Here is a 22,560-nt window from a genome sequence, read left to right on the forward strand (position 1 = left end):
GATACTGTTACACCCTGATGACCAAGAATGTAAAAAAAAAATTCAGTTATCATGGTGTAACAAGAAAATAAAAATATAAAGTCCTATGTAAGTTGCCAATACAAAATCTTTAAAGACAGAAAATATACTTGCATCCAAGTAAAATAATTATAGCAGAAATTGTTTATTTAACTAAATAATAAAATATAAAGTCCTATGTAAGTTGCTAATACAAAAGATTTAAAGACAGAAAATATGCTTGCATCCAAGTAAAATAATTATAGCAGAAATTGTTTATTTAACTAAATAATAAAAAAGGGAATCTTATTACAAAAAGAAAGGATATGGAAAAAAAAAATAGGTTAAGTAAGACAAAGAAGATTAGTGATAAGAATTTGTGTGTGAGAGGCTAGTTTAACACTTGAAAAAAGGAGATTAAAATATTCAAGTAAATTCTAAAAAGGAGATTAATTTAGTATAGAGGCTAGCTTAAAACAAATGACGATTACTCAAAGTAAATTCCTGAAGTGAGACATCGTCACGTGAGAGTCGCGTGCAAAGGAACCGTAGCATGTTTTTGGCAGAAAAAAGCCACTTTAATTGGTGAGTAGGATCGACTCCAATGGGGGGAGAAAAGAAACTGAAGAAAGTGCCAATAGGGGCCATGCAGATGCAGATAAATGGGTTAGGAAACCCCTCACGAGGCTTTTTTTCCCCACAGAGTTTCTTCACGATATTTTCGTATAGGTAATGTGCGGTTTTCCTGAGTGACGGCGTAGGAGTTATCTCCGTCCGACACAAGGAAACAAAGTGTGCGGGAATTCAATTCTGTATTCCTATTGCAAGAGACGATATATAGTTACAAGAAGGAAGAAATTGTCTATGTATTTCATCATCCAGTACTCGTAAAAAAGGGAAAGAAAATCCATACATAAGTCCGTGCCCACGTGATGAGTTCTATAGTGATAATATAGGAGATCCTATGTGTGTCCTTAATTCAAGCACGAAAAGTATAGATCATGAAAAAGTCAGAGTAGAATGAGAGTAAACTAGTTTGTATTATTTGATAAGCATTCATGTGCTAGAGATTTATGTATGCGCATGGTATTTCATATGAGAGTGTCTTAAAGGTCAAATGTATGTATGGGCATAGCGAAAGGATAGTTTAACCTATATTGATTTGTTTTGTAAGTTATATAAGGTAAACTGAATATAAATATAAATGTCCATGGTATTATAGCAAGTTAGAGCATTCTGACTAGCATAAGGTTAGGTAGTGTAAATTTGTTCCAGGATAATATGTATATATTTTATTATTATTATTATTATTATTATTATTATTCCTGATACCTCCAAGGAGTCCGAAGACTCATCGCGGGAGGACATCTTCAACTGTCTCTACACCTTACCTCTACTACGAATCAACGCCATCTACCGCCCACCTCCAACACCACCACAACTAGTAATATGTATAATATGTATAATATACATATATTTATATGTATAAAATCTGTTATGATGGCATGATCACAAATTCCCATATAGGATTTTGCCCTAGTACTTGTATTTTGCTTATGTAATTTTATTCTTAGTATTGAATTGTGTATTATATAATAGAAATTGAATTGTACCATGTTTAAGATTTTAAATAAACTTTTGTTCATTGATAATACAGTTGTCTGAAATTGCTGCCTAATGCACCACTTGAAAAAACTCACGAATCTAATAACGCGAGAAATTAATGTGTTAAGTTATGAGATAAAGGGTCATGACTGCATAATAGTTTCATACTCAGATATATTTTTGTGATTGCTCCTTGTTTTTGAATTATATATCTTAAACTAAATGTCCTGAAAGGTGCAGTACAATATAAATATTAATGACACTAAGGGGAGAAAAAGCTTAAATATTTGAATTTTGTAATATCTCGTACATGGTTAAGTTTTAAATAAAGATAAGTACAGAATCACTTGAAAGGATAAAAGAAAGTTTAATGATCATAGGTAGGGACACAACAATACCTAACAGGGTGCACCAAGAGAAGGTGAGGATTGGACATTAGGTCAGAAGCCCTGGCCAGTTCTCCGCATTCCATTAAAGGGTATGTGAAGGTCTCCTCTCAGTTATACAGCTTTGACCGTTAAGCTCCCCCATCTGCATTAGTTCCTATACAAATTACATTCTGTGCAATTTCTTCTGTAAGAAAGGCAGGACAGCTAAAGATGCTGAGATATTACTAAACATAAAACTCCTTTTCATGATCTGTTCTGGGTCAAAATTTCTTTACTGCACTTTGTTTCCTTTATTTGCCCTTCACAGCTTTCTTAAGGTAAATTTTTTACAGTCTAATTATTGAGATCTCAAACATTGCAATCATGATTTTTTAGAGACTAAAATGTTTTATAATGTTCATAATCCAAACTATGACTTTCCTTCTCTAATTTCATTGATTAAGATGAAAGAGATGCTCAACTATTCGTTATTAGCAACAATCTAACAGAAATTGTCCATCTGTTAACCAGAATAGTGGATAATCTTGTATTCTCCCAACACTGTTGGAATGTTCTTAACAAGTTGGTCCTTGAAATATACTGTAGATGTCACTTTTCCATTTGGTAACTGTGACTATTATCCTGCCCCTGTTTCCTTTTTTGCTCTTCAGCTAATCTCAGCCTGTTATTTTGCACTACAGCAGTATAAATAGGATGGCTTCAGTGATTTATATGCCTCTTTTTCCATAGTCTTATTACTGATTCAAACATCTTCAATTAAACTGAAATAATCCTAGCTGGAATCAGGATCTTCATCCCCCACTCAACAAAACTCCCTAACATTATTCAATTCTTGGGTCTCAATCAAATGTGCTAACACCATTTAAGATAAAGGTTCAGCATGTCTCAAATGGCTCATGTCAAAAACAATACTTTTGCGCTCAGCATACCCCAGAACACGCATATTAAAAAACTAACAACAAATCCAAATGAAAATTTGTAAGAAACAAATTGCAGAAAACTTGTATTCTGTTCAAAAAGCTGTCAAACCTTCTTGTACACTGTTAAAGCTGTTTGAGTGCAACTTCTGTCTCTCTCTCTTTAACACACACATTCAGGTTATACCATAGTAAGATCACCCAGAAATAAGGCTGCCCTTCATCAGTCTTCTCCTAAGGAATCAGTCTTTTCCTAATGACTAAGGAAAATCTATACTAGAATCAGCTCCTCATATGCTGAGTGATCTTTCCCAGAAACACTAGAGAGATCCAAAGAAAAATGACCAAAGTGATACTGGGACTCTAGAGTGTTGATTATGTAGAGCAGTTGAAGGAACGTGAATTACAGAGAGAAGAATTATAAAAAGAGTGGACGGTAAGATGGGAAGAATGAGAGGCCATCCCTGGATGCTGTATAAAGATGTGGAGATTTTTTACATGGAGAGTTGTTGGTGAGTAGAATGCATTACAAAAGTGCAATGTGAATGCAGGGATTGTAAATTATTTCAAAGTTCAATATGACAAACTTGTTGCTGGTTGAGTGGGAGAGACTCATCGTGGCCTCCCATGATGGGTCTACTGACTCCATTGAGGTTACTTTAATCATCATCAAATTCCTGACATGTATCCTTAAAGGGTGTACAGGATATCATAGCACTACATGAAAAATTTAAGTCATTACTAACTTCCTATCTACAATTTTCCTCCAAATCAATCTGTTACCTGTCAGATCTTATATTTTTATCTTCTAAGGTACTTTTATACTATATCAGTCCACCTATATCACGGTCTTCGTCTGGGTCATTTTCCTGCCAACCTGGCAGAGAACACTTGTTTTGCTAATCTTTCCTCTCCTGTTCAAGTGACCATACCATCTGAGATTAGCTCTGCTAATGCATCCTGGATGCTGACAATGTCAAGTTCTTTCCTAACATCCTCGTTTTTAATATGATTTTGCCATTGATGTCATCTATTCATGCCCCTAATCTTTCTCAGAACTCTCATATCTGCAGTCTCCAGTCTTCGGTCAAATGCTTTACTTCAAACCCAGCTCTCAGATCCATAAGTTAAATTGGTTTAAACACCATCTTGTATACAGCTAATTTAGTACTTTGACTAATTTCTCTCTTATGCCATATAAATTTATTCAGTTGGCTTCCTACCATATCAGCTTTGTTGATTCTGTTATCTATTTCCATATTTAATTTATCATCTTCACTAAAAATCATGCCTAAGTAGCTGAAATGTTTCACTTGTTCTATAGGTTCTCCATTCACAATGCAGCTGATATTTTCAATGATTCTGCCTATTTTCATTGTCTTTGTCTTTTTATTGCTGACCTTCATACCATATCTATTACAACAGTTATTCAATTTAGTCACGGAATCTTGCAGATTTGTACCGGATTTATTTAAAAGCATAACATCATCCGCATAAAGCAAAGAGCTGACATTAACATCTCCAATTTTGATATCAGGTTTAATACCACTTTCCTTCATAATGAGATCCATATAGATAATGAATAACAGGGGGGACAATGTATATCCTTGTCTGACACCAGATTTAACCTTAAACCATCTTTCTGTACTTCTTTCAATTCTAACTGCTGACTTATAACTCGAATAAAGACTAAGTATTACTTGATATAATGCCCACTGACACCATACAACTGTTGCATTTTGAATAGCTTCTCTCTTGGCACCTTGTTATATGCTTTTTCAGATCTACAAAACTTAAATACAGATCTTTGTTATATTTCTATTATTACTTTAATAATAATATGAGAAAAATATCAGTCTGGATACCAATAAGTCTTCCCAATCCGGAGGGCATCTTCCTAGTTATGCTAGGAAGAATTCCACTCCAGAATTAACATGCCTCCTATATCACTTAAACATGGAAGCAGCCTGTATTCAACCCAAAATTAAAAGGTGGGCTGAATATAGGCTATAAAATTGAGCCATAAAAATTATCATCCTACATTTACCACAATCTTCATGGAAACATGGAGAAAGTCCATGTTTTCATGAGTAACTTCTTCACTCCAATAAGTCCTTCCACTTTATTAGTTAACACTAAAATGGATTCTGCTATTCTCATTTTAGAGTAGCTCTCCTAGACAAATTTATTGAAATTTGGATACAAAATAAAGGTTTGAAAGAAAGGTTCGTATAATTACTCTTGACATTTCTTAGAATATGTGACAGGTCTCTTTACCAAGCGCTACCATCTTATGGTTTGCATTGCACCTTTCACAAATGTTGCTAGTTTACTCTCTGGTCATGATATTGTGTCATGGTGGATAGTTTCTACATTTCTGTCAATGCTAGAATACTCCAGATTTCCATAATTTTGCTCACACAGTTCCTCTTCTATATTAATATTTTTCTCTCAACAACCTTAGCCCTATCCATAGTTTTGCTGATGATATATGCATGCTTAATTCATCTTCATCCAACAAATTATACAGTGCTCAAATGATTTGAGCTTTAAAGTTTTTCATAACCAATGTCGTTAAACCGATCTCCTTACTATTCTCCAGTGGAGAATAGTAAGAATAATCTAGTAAACTTTAATAATATTGAAAGACAGCTCTGTCTTATTACTCATAAGAAATGTCTTGCTTCATTCCAGTCAAGATCAGATTTCTCTTCTTGGAGTGACTTGGCATTTCCTGGCACAAACACATCACATCCACAGCCTCCAAAAAATTTGGTATCCTCCTTGACTGGTGCAACCTATGCAGATCCCAAGTTTAGAATACTGTTCTCATATTTAAAGTGGTGCACCAAAACCTCCCTGAGAATGTTTGATGCAGTACAGAAGAGGACAATCTGCTTAATAAATGATTTCTCACCTCACAGTCTTCCTACAATTACTTTCTCACACATGCGGTTTCTGCTACAGTGAAATAGTAATTGTGATTCTTCCACTTTCCTCTCGATATATAATGAATGTCTGCTGGTCAACATCCTAGTCTCTAGTCTATCATTCATTCGATTTACCTGTTCTTTAGTATGACCTCATACTGCTTTCTTCTCTTCAGTATCTTGGCAATCATCAGCAACATTCTTGATTTTCATGTCTATTGCTGTGAAGAGCAATATCATCCACAGCAATATTGTCTGGAGTGTGTGAAATTTTCAGCTATTCAACCTTTCCACATAATATCACTGACCTGTTAGCAATCCATGTCAATCTATTTTCATCAACAATTTATTATATGGAGTGTCAAATTTCTTCCTATATACAAGAACCATCTCACAATAAATGTCATTTGGGATGATATTCCAGAACCACAAAAAATTGCACAACACCGTGTTGTTCCTGTGACATGAGCAATAGGAAATGCTAAGTTTGGAATGTTGTCAAATGAGTATGGTATCACACTGAAAAAAACAAACAACATTCTAGATAATAGATCCTTCCATCTGTATATTCTGAAATGTTCATAACACTATGACAAAAAATTGCTGACAAAAGCTTTTCAATTCATTTTCGTACATATACGAAGCACATAAATAGGATCTAAGTTTTCAACATTACAAATAATTATTTTTTCCTGGGTTAAGTAATATAACAATATACAAAGTTTAACAGGAAATTTTTACAGATCAGCAAGATGTGCTAATTTCAATAAGATAATCTAGCTTTTGTTTTAATGAATGATTCCTCATCTCACAGACTCCTTCCAATTACTCTCACAAATGCTGCTCCAGTGAAACAGTAACTGTTTCACTAGTTCATGATCATAGAAATGATAATGACCAAAATTATGAATTTTTACAATACATGCTACAGACAACTCTCATTATAGTAAAACATCATTATAACAAACTCATTTGATATAACTAATACTGAAAAGTAACAATCAAATCTCGAAAATTTTAATATAAAGAATTATAAAATATAGCAAACTCTCCACCATAACAGACTATTCTGTTGACCTAGTGCACTGTATTAAGAGTCAATTGGCCTGACAAAGATGCAGATACACTGGTTACAAAAGTTGATATTTTTCTCTCTCTCTCTCTCTCTCTCTCTTCCTTGTAGATTATGTGAATGTCTCCTGGTAGCTATCTATTCTCAACCACTTCAGGTTAAGGATCAATCCCAAAATGTGAACTACTTCAATTACTCAGAGATTAATAACTTAAAAAATTAAGTAATTAATAATTTAATTAGATTAAGATATTAAATGAGTAATTGGAGTAGATTAATTAACCTTGAAAAGAAATTAATTACTCTATAAATTCAATCACCTCCCACATTCTGCAATTATACAAACAAGTATCTATGTAAAATAAGCATTTAAAAAAAATGATACATGATATGCTGACTCAAGTATTTATATGTTTTATAACACTCAATGATTTTTTTTTCTTTTCTATATTATGGATTCTCAATTCCATCAGTAAGATTATTCACAGGAAGTGGCATGTGATTTTTTTTTTTTTTTTAACAGTAAGACAAAACTTCTGGTACATTAGTACTGTGGCTGAGCTAAGGTTTACAGTTTGCACATACATACACATATATAAACCTTCACCAGCTACTTCAGGCCTCCAAGTAAGGAGCAGTCACCTTATACCAGGTGAGAAAATTCATCTTTCGCCTAAAGACATTCACAAACATTAATACCCACATTGAGATTTGGAACTGTAGACTGTTATTCAGAAAGAGCAGGTATGCCATCTGCCTAGCCAACCAAAGATGGAACATTGTGGCATGAGGTATGACATCTATGTATTATTGGGAATGCAACGTGAACTGCTGGGTGAAAAATTATAAAATTTAGAATATAAAATTAATGATACTTACAGAAGAAAGTGAAGACCAAGCTCCATCTAGAAGTTCTTGAGACTGGCTACGAGGAGGTGGAGTAACTGTATATCCAAAGCCAGAGTAACGACCTCCCTGACTTGGCGGAACATTACTAAGATGATATAAATATTAAAAAAACTAAAAATAATAATCACCTAAAACAAAATGACAAGGATATATGTTCAATTATTAAAATAAAAGTAAAATATTTCAGATATTTAGGCACAATTTTTAGTGAAGATTTGGAAACTGATAACAGAATAAACAAAGCTGGTATGGTGAGGAGCCAGCTGAATAAATTTATATATATATTTTTTATTATTATTTTTTTTTCATGCAAGGTCATAAAGACCTACAGCATATCAGTGCCATGTGGGAGCAAAGGTATATGGAAGTGCCAAAGATAGAACTAGTGGCCATTCACATGGAAAGCGAATAAGAGAGAAATTAGTCAAAACACTAAAACAGGTAGAATACAAGATGGTGTTCAAACTAATTTTAACTCTCTGATGGATCTGGAAACTTGATTAGAAATCAAACATCTGATTAAAGACAGCGACCACAGATATCAGAGCTCTAGGAAAAAGTAGGACGGTCAGTAGATGGCATTGGTAGCAGAATTGTATTACAAATGATCTTTCATTGTTATCACTCATGAATGTGTGAGAAGAGATAATTGAAGGAAAAGACAGAAAATCGACTGGGAAAGTAAAGGTTAGCAAAACAGGTGTTCAATGTCAGGATGGAATGAAACCATCAATCCAGTCTTCCCAGACGAAGACTAAAATGATGTAGTCAGCAAAATGTGAGATCTAATAGTGGAAATCTAACATATAACAGATGCTGCATACTTTTTGAAGATACATATCAGGAACTGATGATGATAATGACTGGTATTTCTTTCCATAGACCATAATAGGACTGTTGAGGCAAATATTAGGAGACCTCACAGAAACCCTCCAGTCAATTTTTCATTTACGCTTTGCTTTCATCTGTTAAAGAACTAAAAGCAAAGTATATCTGTCCAGAGTGTATCAACCCAACAAAGTAATGTATACCCGACAAGAAATTATATTCTTGCTTATCCTTTAATAAAGTGTAAGCAAACAAAGTTTGCTTACACTTTATTAAATTAGATTAGATCACTTAAAGAATTTTTTGCCTCACTTCTAAATTTATGATTAGTGTATGGTATATTTTTTTTGGAGACATCAACAGAAGTCCATTTTTATTTCAAATTCAAGCAATTCCTTTTCATCTTTGTTACACTTCCAAAGAAGAGTAATGAATTTGTGATAATTTCAACTGAATCATTTTTGCTATATCAAAATTTGGTCTATTGTATATGCAAACAGCTGTAGGTTAAACTATGATGATATGAATGCTGCTTTTGTAAAATTCACCTTAAAAAAAGATTGTCTATAATCCTCTACTTACTTGGTTTAATAGTCAGTGATTATTGTACATTAACAAGAAAATGTAAAATTAATATATATATATATTAATTTCATATTTTTCTGAAATGTGAAATACATATATATCTTATTTGTCCCGAGAGTTCGAAGAATAAATAGGCCTAAAAAACGTTCCTAACCTCAACAAATTTGGGTGCATGAAACTGCCCCAAATTTGGGAGACTTTCATTTTGAGAACTTCAGCCCAACTGCCAAGACTACCAAATTAGCCCGCAAGAGGGCACCATTAGGACTTTAGGAACAAAATTAGTTCTTATTTTCTTCCTCATTTGCTTTGTTAGTTCCTTAGTGCACATACCATATCTTTATGTTCCCGAAGATGGCAATGTGACATTGCCGAAATATAGAAGTGATTTATTAAAGTTATCTTTAATTAATTTACTTTATATGTGTTGTCAATTCCGTAAATTAATTACCAGTTAAGAATAAATAGGTAGGAGTCAAATGGATGTGCAATCTTATTAAGCAAGAAATTCGTAAGTAAAGGATGATGTGGAAGGAATACCATGTGCATAAGGATCATGTCTATTATGAAAATTATAAGCAGCAGGCCAGAAAAGTTACAACTGTTGTACAAAAAGCTAAGTCTGAGTATGAAAAGAAACTGGCTCTGCAAGCTAAAGACTTCTACACACAAGTATTTCACAAGAATTCTATTGATATGCTGCAAGTAAAAGAAAGACTGAATATGAAAGAATAACTCTCCTGAATGCAGCTGGTGTGAGGGTGACAGATGCAGAAGAGGTTGTTCAACTAATAAGTGTCCATTTTGCTAAAAGCTATCAAACTGGTGTATGCAACATTAGGTTCACTGTTACCTCATCACATGATGAAGAAACTCAAGTGTATGAAGAGGAGGTATTAGAGCTGTTGCACAATCTGAATAAGAATTCAGCAATAGGGAATGATGAGATATCAGAAAGGATACTAAAAGAGTGTACAGCTGAACTGGCTCTTTCTTTGAGCAGCTTTTTAATTTCTACATAATTTGAGTCTCAGAACAGGGAAGATTCTGCAAGAGTGGAAAGAATGTATGGTAATTCCATTGCATAAGGATGGTGCAAAGACCAATGTATCCAACTATTTACTAATTAGTATCTCAGAAGTGATGGTGAAGATTTTGGAAATATTGGTTAAAGCTCACATTCAGAAATGGGTTGACAGTGAATCTCTATTTTGCAATGAGCAACATGGGTTTACTAAGGGAAGATCATGTTTTAGCAACTTGCTCACATTCTATAACAATGTAACCATTGAACTAGACAAGGGAAATGGATACACCATGATACTTTTGGATTTTGCTAAGGCTTTTGCCAGAATACAGCATGGTAGACTTAGCATAAATTGGAGAATATGGGTTTGGGTTATAGAATATTAGCATGGATAAGAGGATGGCTGACTGACAGATATCAAAAAGTGGTATATGGGGGATGTGATTCTGCAAGGTTTAAGGTAACAAGTGGTGTATCACAAGAATCAGTTCTTGGTCCATTGCTATTTAATCTTTACATTAATGATGTTGAGGAGGATTTGACATGTGACATACAGGTATTTGTTGATGATGCAAAGATAGGTATGGTAATCAGAAATGCTGTGGATATGCAGTACTTGCAGAATGATCTGAACAGGCTGGAATTGTGGGCATGCAAAAATGGATGTCAATAAATGGGGATTATGCTAGAAATGCCAACTTGGGATTATGCTAGTAGAAACTGATCAGGCTAGGGATCTTGGAGTGTTAGTAGATAGGAAGTTGGAGTTCAGGGGCCATGTAGCAAAGATTGCAAATACAACTCAAAAGATAACTGAAATGCTAAAATGAACTTTTGCATGTTATGATAAGGATGTCATTTTGCCTCTTTACATAAGCCCTCACTTGAACTATTGTGCACATCTGGTTTCTGTTGTGATTATGATACAGTGGAGAGTGTGCACAGATGAGTGTTAAAAATGTTATCAGGATTATGAAATACTGATCATGAAGACAGATTGAGAATTTGTAGACTGCAGACTAGCAAACAGGAAAAAGAGGGTTGATATGATTGAAACTTACCAACTTCTGAAAGGGTCATACAGAATTTCAGTTGATGGAATTTTTCATTTTATGGAGGATGAGGAAAGGACAAGAGGACATCCTTGGAAGCTGAGAATGAATGTCACTAAGAAGGGGATGAATACTAGATTTTTCTCTCATAGGGTGGTGCGTGATTGGACGAGATTGCCATTGGATGTGGTGTCTGCAAGAAATGTGAATGAATTCAAAAATAAATGATAGCTGGTGCATGTAGTATGTGGTCTCCCTCGATGAGTCCCTGACTCCCTGGAGGTCTCTCTTAATAATAATACTCTACTCCTTTTAGAATTATAATTTTCTTGATGAATTCTATAGTGCTTTCATCTCTTAAATTATTACAAAAATGTCTCATTTCCATGTACAGTATGGTGCAAAAAACAACAGCATGAATAACTATACGGATATATGTTATGGAATAAACTGGTTTATTAAGAAAGAAATATATGATTACACATGATGATATGTACACTGACAACTATTTATGGAATATTGGTCAAATAAACCATTAACAATGGTAGATTACATGCTCGAAATGGGCACCTTGTCTTTCAAGACAGTTTTTGTAGTGCATGCGAAGCTTCTCTGTCATCTTGGGGAATAAGGGTTGGGACATCTGTTGGACATATCGTGTAATTTTATCCTTTAGTTCATCAAGGCAGGTCATGATGAAATACCCGTTCTTTCAACATACTCCAAATGGTGATGTGAGATCAGCAGAACGTGAAGGATATGGGATTTCTATGATTCTCTAAATGAGCCTCCCAAGGAAGTGTTCTGATAAATAGACTCTAGAACCACATGATATATGACAGGTTGCTCTATCCTGTTGGAATACCTATGCACAAAATGGAATGTTTTCTGTATGACACATTCTATGCAAATCCTGGGTGAACAGAACCAACACATTCTCAATGTATCATTTGCTATTCAAGGTCAAGGTTATATTGCCCTCTCAAATAAAGTAGGGCCCAATTATGCCATGACAGGAAACTGAACACTATGCAGTGACCTTATTGCTGTGAAGAGCTCTTGGACAAATTCAGGTCTCGAAAACCCAAGAAACCTGTGGGTTTGTCTGTTTACATGACCATTAGATGGAAATGTGCTTCGTCCGAGAACCAGACATTATGGAGGAAGGACGGACTTTCATAGACATTGGCAGCATGTGTGCATGGTATTCCCACCATGCAGGGTAATCCACCTGAATGAAGTATGAAAAGGCACCCAGCTCCTTAAGGATTCTCTGTAGTGATCGCCTCAGTATCCTAAGTTTCACTGTTGTTTGGCACTGACTGCATTTTGGAGACTATAGCACTTGCTCAAGCACACGGCAATGATTCTCATTTGTTTTAACAGTTCATGGCATCCCTGAATGCCCTTTGCATTGTGGCAGAACACTTCCAGTACGTTGAAACCTCTCGGTTCAGACAATGATGACATTACTGCTTGAGGCATATTTACAGAAATTATGAACAAACTGCTCACAAAAATGTCTTAGATTGGACCATTTGCTCTACCAACTCCATATGGATGAAAATAATGCTCAACAATAAACGTCTTTTCTTCTAATGTCAACACTACTGCTACAACAAAATGTAACGGTGTAGACTCTACACATGCTCCTACTAATGTGCATGTAGTCGAATGGCATACCTCATAGCACGCATACTGAAGGGGATGTCGAAGTTCAGTAGTGTTTTTTTTTTTTTTTTTTTTTGGTGCCATTCCATACCTAATATACCAAGCTAATGTGTCTTGTTTTCAGATCTACTGAAAATGATGGCATGGTCCAAAATAGGATTCTGCAGCAAGAAAATTACTGATATGATCATTTCTGATTGCAGCACCATCAAGATAGCATTTTAACTTGAACACTGATCATCAAAGATCCTGAATATTCTTTACAAAAGTTCTACGTGCATAATAATACCGTCATCTTATAACTCTTGTACAGACAACCAAGGAAAATCACCTCGTACTATACCACTGCCAACTGCATGTCTCCTTTGAACTTTCACCAGAAAGGCATCAGAAAATCCTAATTAATATGGATACCAAAAAGTCTCTTGACCCAGTTGGAGAACCTTGATAGTATTCCCCAAATATAATCATAAAGTGTACTCCATAATTAACACCCACTATACATCACCAATTCGAACTTATATTCATCTGGTACCCAATATAATAGAAGCAAGCATATATTTTGCCTATTCCTAATAAGAGTGAGAGAGAGAGAGGTCGGCCATCACTCTGTTGTTCCATTGTCTTCATTTCATGCCAAAAACAATGGAGAAGATCAACAGCCAACTTGTTCACTACCTGGAGGCCCACAAATAAATTATTGATCGCTAACATAGATTCTATTATTCTCATTTAAGGCAGATCTCCTAACCATCTTTATCCACCTTTCCCATGAAAGCATCTTGATAAACCCATGTGGTTGCTCTTGACAAGTTTCAGAGCTTTCACAATTGTGTGTATGTGTAGCAGAGGTTTGTCTCCTTTCTAAGCTACCATCTTATAGTCTATCTTTAGTCAACTGCAACTGGGTTGCCAGTTTCTTCTCTGATCATTCACTTAGTATCGTAGTGGATGGTTTCTGCTCTTCAGATTTCTCTATAATGCTGGAAACCCTAGGGCTCTGTATTTTTGCACACACTCTTCCTCCTGTATTTTAATGATCATCTTCTCTCACTAACCACAGACCTTTATGTGGCTCCTACCCACGAAAGGCTCTTGTAAACCTATAGTATATTTGTATTGTAGCTGGATTAAGGATTATTTTTCTATTTTTATAAAGTTCATATACAGTCGAACTTGGTTATAATGAGCACCACGGGACTGACAAAATTTCCTTGCTATAACCATTCCTCACTATATCATTGAATCCATCTTATTATTTTTTTTAATTCTCACTAACTTGATAAAAAATAGATTAAAAAAAAAAAAAAAAACTATTACAGAGAAAAAATAATATAATTACATATTACATACCTAGATATCATCTGTTTATGAATATACATGTATAAAATACAATATACAAAATATTAAACACAACTTATTTGCAGGGCTGGCGGAAGCGGGCATGCAGTGCATGTGGGCGCCGCTACGAAAGGGACGCCGCCACCGGGGCACAGTTCATAATTTCATTTTTAAGAAACAAAATTTTTATCATAAAAATAAAAAATTCTTAGAATGATCAATATTAAAATAAATAAGGCCTTATACACCGAATAAAAATTTTAAAAATTTGTATATTGCCGCCTGATTGATCAGCCAGCTGTTTGCAATTTTGCAGCGAGAGCAGATGCTTGCCTGCAGAATGTTGTGTCTACTGCAGTCTATTTAAAGTGAAACGGTGAACATGTGCAGAAACGAATGTTCGTACAAAACATTTGTTGCTAGGTAAACCAGTCATATGGTACGCATCTCAGAAGGCTACTGACAGTAGTGCAGTGCGAACTATTATTTCATCTCTGTGTGGTGTTGTGTAATAATTTCTTGTGTGTATAAAATAGAAATGGAATCAAAAATTTAAAAAAAAAAGTTATCGTGCACAAAATCGTAAGCGTCATGCTGCAAAAGAAGCAGATATTAAGAAACAAACTGGGGCTCTTAATAAATTTGTTAAAATATTAAAATATTCTGATGCAGATTGTAACTCGATACATCAGAAATCAGAGTTGATGAACCGTGCACATCATGCAGTTTGCATGAGAGTACTATTGCAACTATTGAACAAGATGCATGATTTAAGTGAAAAACAGTTAGGAGATTTAGTTGTAGTTGACCATGAAACTAACACATTGTTAGTCTCTGTAAATTTAGAAAATCCAGGTGAATGGGGAAATATTGATGAAAAATTACGAGTTGTTTTAATTGAAATCGGGCCTGTTCAAAAGAAAAATATAATATATCCTAGAGATACATATGGTCATAAATTTGGCGACACATATTATAATAGAACAATGGAAAACAGGCAGCTCGTGCCAAGAACATGGCTCATTTATTCCGAAACTTTAAATTCTGTTTTTTGCTTTTGTCGCAAACTTTTCACATGTACTGAATCAAGTAGCCTTGTAGAAGGTAATAACGATTGGAGAAATGTAAATACAACTTCACATAGACATGAGACTAGTTTAACTAACATAAAAAATTTCTTAAAATGGAAGGAAGTTGATAAAAATTTAACAAAACTACTATTGATTTCCAGACTCAAAGCATGTATGAAATGGAAAAGAAACATTGGATGAGTGTTTTAGAATGCTTGATTGAAATTATAAAATTCCTTGGTAGCCAAAATTTAGCTTTTTGCGGATCACCTGATAAATTATATGAAAGGAATAACGGTAATTTTTTAAAATTAGTGGAACTGTTTGCGAAGTTTGATCCCATTATGGAAAATCATGTTGAAAGGGCCCTACAGCGAAACAATAGAGTACACTATTTGAGTAAAGACAGTCAAAACGAAATATTGAAAACTTTAAGTAACGCATTCAGGGATACAATTTTAGTATCAATTCAAAAATCTAAATATTATTCCATAATTTTAGACTACACACCTGATGCAAGTAAAACAGAACAAATGACCATTATTATTCGCTTTATTTCCTGTGGCAATGGAATTGTCAAGATCAGGGAAAACGTTTTAGGTTTCGCAGATATATCAGATTCGAACGAACGTGGTTTATGTGCAACAATAATGGAACAACTGGAAAAATGGAACATTCCCATTGAAGACATGCGAGGTCAAGGGTATGACAATAGGGCAATTTGAAAGTGAAAAAATATGGACTCCAACATTTGCTTTTGAACAAATATCCTCGAGCTTTTTACGTGCCATGTGCTGCTCATACTCTAAATTTAATCATTAACAATGCAGCCAAAGTGAATGCAGATACAATTAGTTTCTTTGCAATTATTCAAGAAATATACAATTTCTTTTCATTCTCTTACAAACGTTGGGCAATCCTTTTAAAGCTCGTAAAAAATTTAACATTGAAATAGCCATCAGAAACACGATGGGAAAGTAAAATTAATGCAACCCGCCCTCTATGTTATTAGTTTGGAGAAATTCACGATGCGCTTTTTGAAATTTTAAATAATGAAAACTTTAATAAACTCAGCATGAAGCACAAACATTATATGCTAAAATAAAGGACTACAAATTTATTTGCTCTCTTATAATTTGGCATGATTTAACAGAATAAAACCTGTCAGTAAAATGCTTCAAGACAAAAATATGAACATTACACTTGTTTTAGAATCTATTGAAAAGTTAAAAATATTCTTACAATAGTATAGCTCAGTGGATGTGGCGTTTGCACACCACCGCGCTAGGCCGCACGAAGGAAGTCTTGGTTTCGAGTCTAGTCGGCGACTAGAGGAAATTTTTCTAAGCCTTTTTTCGACCGGTTCCCGAGTTAGTCGATCTCTGGCACGGGCAAGCAGGTTTTTCCTCCCGGAAACTCGGGTTTTTCGTCCTGTAAATTCAAGAAAATCGACCGTAGAACCCACATTATTTCAGACATTAAAAATATATTGTGTTAGGGGTAGAGACCACGAGATGGCGGCACATTTGAGCCGCCTCTTTTCACTGCGTACCGCTTAATTAGTGATAGCCTTGGGCCATCTGTCTCTGATTGGGTACCAGTGGAGATTGAACTGCCCACTCAGTCTCCAAAAGTTAGATAGGGCTAAATGGCCTCGCCTACTCCCGTATATACGGGAATAAAAAAAGGCGTTAGCTGATTTTTTTTTTTTTTTTTTTTTAGTATCGATCAGATACAAATTTTAAAGAAGTTCTAAAAACGGCAAAAGAACTGAGTGAAGAGGTGGATGCAGACAAGAATTTAAAACTGGTACGGAAATTTGATGATGAAAGAAGACACGACAATTGGACTACGAGCATCATGATGAAACGCCACAATCGCCAGAAGATAAATTAGAGTGAATGTGTTTTATACACTTCTAGACGCTGCAATGTGTTCGTTAATAGAACGTTTTGAACAACTAAAATCATATTATAATAATTTCAATTTCTTGTATAGATTACTACAAATTAACAATGAAGATTTACAAAAAAATTTGCGACGATTTAGAGATTCTCTTGAAGGATGCCGATGATAAAGATGTAAATGCAATAGAACTATACGACGAGTTATGTGCTTTCTGGGATATTTTTCGGAAGGATAATTTAAATATTCAAAACCTTTTCGATATTCTTAATTTTATTGTGTCCAATAATTTACCTTAAAAACTTACCAATAAAAACCGATATAATGTCGGTTTTTAGAAAGACTAGAAATGTCATGTTGGTTTTTAAATCAATCCAGCCAACCATTGTTACATATAAAAGTGTTGTATCCAAATTGTTTGGCAAATTTTTTCACTAGATCGGATCTTCTATTGAGAATTCAGCATTCTTTGGGTAGTGAACCAATGAAGCAATGCTTCATTGACATTTGTAAGCTCACACTTTCTAAATGTTTTTCTTTTAGTTATGTTGTTTTCCAGTATTGATATATATAAGCATCTTTATTCTTCCACAATGTCAATGCTGTTGAAGACGACAAAGAAAACTTTATACTTCACATCACATTCTAATTCCTAAATAATTTGACTTTTTCATGAACCCAGAGACTTTCTTTTAGTAGTTTGCAACAGAAAGGTTCATTTTAAACCGATTTTAGAGTCATGGCATTGTTTGGGTAAAGTGAGGGAGGAAGGCCAGATGCTAGATACTGGAGAGGTAGTAGTGAGGGGATGGCCCCCAAGGATAAGATTAGGTTATAACTAGCCCATAATCTGATGTCATAAATTCAAAGTCACTCCTTTAATTTTTATCTATTCCAAGAACTACCCAAGCAATCAAGTATGTCTGCATAGTTACCAAAACTTTAAATGGTATATCTATGCAGTGCACTCATTATAAATGTGAGCAATTGTATAGGAATATGTGTAAATTAAATCATACCTTCTTGCTCATCACAGCCATAATCTCATTATTTACATATTCATTACAACTCTATATGGTTATATAAATAAAGTTTCTTGCATTGTTGTAATGTAGTTTTTAACACAGTCTGCAAACTCTCTGCTGAAGAGACCAAACATGGAACATTTTTAAGCCTCTACAATAAGGGAAGGCAGTGGTCTCCTTCCCTAACTAATGCCGTATTCAAATGATTCAAGCTTCAATATCTTCCATAAACAATGTCTTAAAACAATAATCTCCTTAAGTTTTCTATTGTAGTGAGAATAACCTGAACTTCAATGCTATCATGACACAGTCCTCATAATTATTTTTTTTGCTTTTTTTTTTTTTTTTAAATATCAGCCCCATACATGAGAGGTCCCAAGACGAATGATAAGACTGTAATGGATGTAGGCAAAGTGGTTAGAAGAAAGAAAGGTTGGCAACATGTTTTTGGAAGACCTGAAGGTTGTAGTCATTGGGGAAAAACAGTTTTCCCCATACTTTCAAGAGCAAAGGTGTAGGAAATGAAGGCAGAGAGTTTGAGATGAACAATATATGGGTCTTGACCCATAACTTTTGTTTTTGTATATTAGTATAGGAAAGTGCAGGAATGGTAGCAGCCAGTTCAGTGGAGCATCAATCACCCACCACTCATAAAAAAGAGATAACATTCAGATCTCCATTCAGGATAAAAATTATCTTCTTACTCTGATTTACACTCTAGCCTTTCCTGGCACAAATATATCACATTCATAGTTGCCTCTTCCATTCAAGATACTGCTTCTCCCCTTCACATCCATAAACACTCCAGGGAGTCAAGGACTCATTGAGGGAAGGCATACATTAGCTACACCAACTATCTTACTTTCTCTTACTATCCCACAACTTCAAAAGTCAAATTGCTCTGCCCACTCACTGCTCTGTGAGAGAAAAATCTAGCTCTCATCTTAACTGTGCACAAACTTAGCTTCCATTGATGCCTATGTGTTCTCTCTCCACCTTCCACATAATTAAAATTTCATCAGTCGATATCTTATAAGATATTGACTGATGAAATACACTATTTCAAAAATTTATACACACCTCGCCACTCTTTATCCTGTTTACCAGTGTTTGCAGTCCACAAACTCTCAATCTGTCCTTATAATCTACATTCCATAATCCCAATATAATCTTGGATTCTTCTTTTCACCCTTCCCACAGCTGCTTTCCTACTAGCCATTATCATTACTCACAGCAGCATATTCAAATCATTTTGTAACTGCTGTATATATCAGCAACCTCCCTGACTGCCATGACTATCTTTGCAACATCAGTAAACAATTGAACATGTCAGGTCCTTCCCAATATCATTAATGTATAGACTGAACAACAATGGCCCAAGGGCTACTTCTAGGGGTACCAATGGCCACCTTAAATTTGGCAGTTTCACACCTCCCACATACAACATTCTAATACTGTCCATCAGCAACCCACTCATATTCCAATCCATATTCCCCAATTTATGCAAGAGCTTTTCATGCTGTTGCATAAATACTATCCTATCCTATCAAATGCATCAGAAAGTCCAACAGCATCATAGTGTATCCATTCCCTTTATCCAACTCAGCCATAACATTATTATATAATAGAAGGAAATTACTAAAACATAAACTCTCTTTAGTAAACCCATGCTATTCTTTGCAAAATATAGATTGTCTGTCAATCATTTCTCTATGCAAGTTCTAATGAACTTTGATAAAATATATATATCACTACTCCACAGATATTGATAGGTTAGCAGTTAGACAAAAAAAGTTTTTCTACTACCCTTGTAGAATGGAAAGAACATACGATAGTGCTGTTATACAAGAGTGGTGCAAAAAACATACAAACATGTCAAAGGCCTAGCCAATTTTGTAGAACGATCCTTCAGTGTGTGCTGATATCTCACCTGTCCCTGAATTCATGTTAGAGGCTTAATGGAGTAAGAAAGGATCAAAAATTGTAGGTGTAGGTTTCTGCGGTTTAGCAGTTCAAAAGAAAGATTTCAGTATTGCAACCACATGTTTATTAAGGTAAATAAAGATAAACAAACCCGACAAGTTTCGTATGTCATTTGACAAAGGTAACTAAAAGTTTAAACACAAGAAATGAGAAAATTACTCAAAATAGTCCATTAGATGTTGGTATGGCAGTCTAACTGTTCATCAAATTAAAAAATCCGAATACAGAATCGATACATATTAATGCATGCTATGTTTGAACAATGCTGAACAACAGAGGAACTCACTACTTTTAAAGATTATCTTAATAATCTGTATAACAACATAAAATTCACTTTGGAACAGGAAGAACATAAAAAACTACCTTCCCTTGATATCCTAATAGAAATCAATGAAAAAGAAACCAGATTATCTTTCTCCATTTATAGAAAATCCACCAACACAGGAAGATTTCTCAATGCTGCTTCACACCACCACCCCATGAAAAAAATAGGTCTAATAAAAACCTTGAGGGATAGAGCTTACAATATTTCCAACACAGAAGAAAAACAGAAGGAAGAATTACATTATTTCACACAGATCCTCACAAAAAATGGTTTTAAACCCAAGACATTCAAGTAAATCCTCAACACACCTCCTACAAGCATCTCACAAAAGCAAGATTTCAAGAACGCAATTACGCTACAATACATCAAGAATGTCGAACAAATTGGCCAAATTACTATACAAGCATAACATTAAAGTAGTTTCTACTACTAGAAAAAATATCAAGATTTCTACAGCTCCCAAAACCTCCACATCACCCTTTAAAAAAACCAGGTGTCTATAAAATCTACTGTTCCTATGGCATCTATTACGTAGGTCAGACGGGAAGATCAGGGGAAATTTGCATGAACGAACATCAAAAAGATGTGCAAAAAAGGAGAGAACACAAATCAGGCCTAGCATCCCATGCAACTTCCACTGGTCATAATGTACTTTGGCATAAAACAAACAGGTCTTATATTGAAAAAAACTTTCACAAGGAAATTTAAGGAAGCTGCAAATATGCTTAGAATCCCAACATAATGCAACAAAAACCAGGGCCTAATTCTATAGCAAGTTTGGTCAGCATTCATAAAAAATATACCTAAGTCAGACCTCAGACAGAGTGCCTGTAAACAACAGAACGTGATAACATCCAGCATTGTTCAAACATAGCATGCATTAAAGTATATATCGATTCTGCATTCGGATTTTTTAATTTGATGAACAGTTAGACTGTCATAACAACATCTAATGGACTATTTTGAGTAATTTTCTCATTTCTTGTGTTTAAACTTTTAGTTACCTTTAACCCCTGAAGATGTAAGTCAAACAACATAAGAAACTTGTTGGGTTTGTTTATCTTTATTTATCTTAATAAAGAGGTGGTTGCAATACTGAAATCTTTCTTTTGAATGATCAAAAATGTTATTTAGTTCTTTCAATATTTCATTCATCTCAGTCACTGAGACATTCTCAGGGAGTACAATATGAGGCTCGTAACACAAAGGCAACACAAAACTAAGTGAAAAAAATGGATGAAAGACAAGAATCCTAAATAGCTGGGGCACCTTCAGTGGGCACCTATTGTCAGCCTAGGATGTAAACTTAGATCTTGCAGTATTAGTGCTTCCCATATTTTGAAAAGTTTAATGCAACCATATTTATTTAAATTAGGCTGATTTCTGAGTGCAGCTTCAGATTCCAAAAATAGTCTTTCTCTGCTTTCTCTACTGCAATGGAGCATGATGGTTTTCTCCAATTGATTCTATGAACCATATCTAAAGCATGGTCCACAAGGCCCAATTGATGACAATAGTCATGACTGCAGATGCATTTTTTTTTTGTGTTCTTCTATGCAAATGTTGAGTCCATGGTAGGCCCCAGGCACAGAGAGAGGAGGGAGCTGATCTTTAATAGAATGTTTGTATAAAGGTAGCAAGCTTTTGGTGGGATTTGAAAGCCATGAAGAGATAATATTTCTTTAAGATTCTGGCTATTTCTTCTGAAGTGCCTTGGACATAGGGGGATGAAGATAGAATTACTAAAATCTTTCTGAGAAGGTCAAGGATTGATTATTTTTTGATACTGTGGGAACTGTAGACATTAGATAAGAAGGTGTGGTGCATACAATTAAATTCTTCTGTAAGAGAGGACCCACTGGAACAAAAGTTATTGGCTTTATTGGTTAGTGTTTAAATGATACCAAATTTTTGAGAGGGAGGGGAGAT

The 22,560-nt window shown here is 34.8% G+C and overlaps 1 protein-coding gene across 3 annotated transcripts in view; it reads right to left on the bottom strand.

Annotated features, from left to right (window-relative positions):
* ArfGAP1 (ADP-ribosylation factor GTPase-activating protein 1) overlaps positions 1-22,560 on the bottom strand; it is a 320,099-nt gene that overhangs the window by 203,613 nt on the left and 93,926 nt on the right. For all 3 annotated transcript variants that reach the window (XM_090409895.1, XM_090409893.1, XM_090409894.1), the window contains one exon: positions 7,790-7,904. In XM_090409895.1, the coding sequence (XP_090266021.1) occupies positions 7,790-7,904 (115 nt within the window). The remainder of the gene's footprint in view (positions 1-7,789; positions 7,905-22,560) is intronic.

This window comes from Typopeltis vanoorti, chromosome 20, assembly GCF_054136105.1.
Source record: "Typopeltis vanoorti isolate ZY-2024b chromosome 20, IOZ_Tvanoo_1.0, whole genome shotgun sequence".
Taxonomy (NCBI): Eukaryota; Metazoa; Arthropoda; class Arachnida; order Uropygi; family Thelyphonidae; genus Typopeltis; species Typopeltis vanoorti.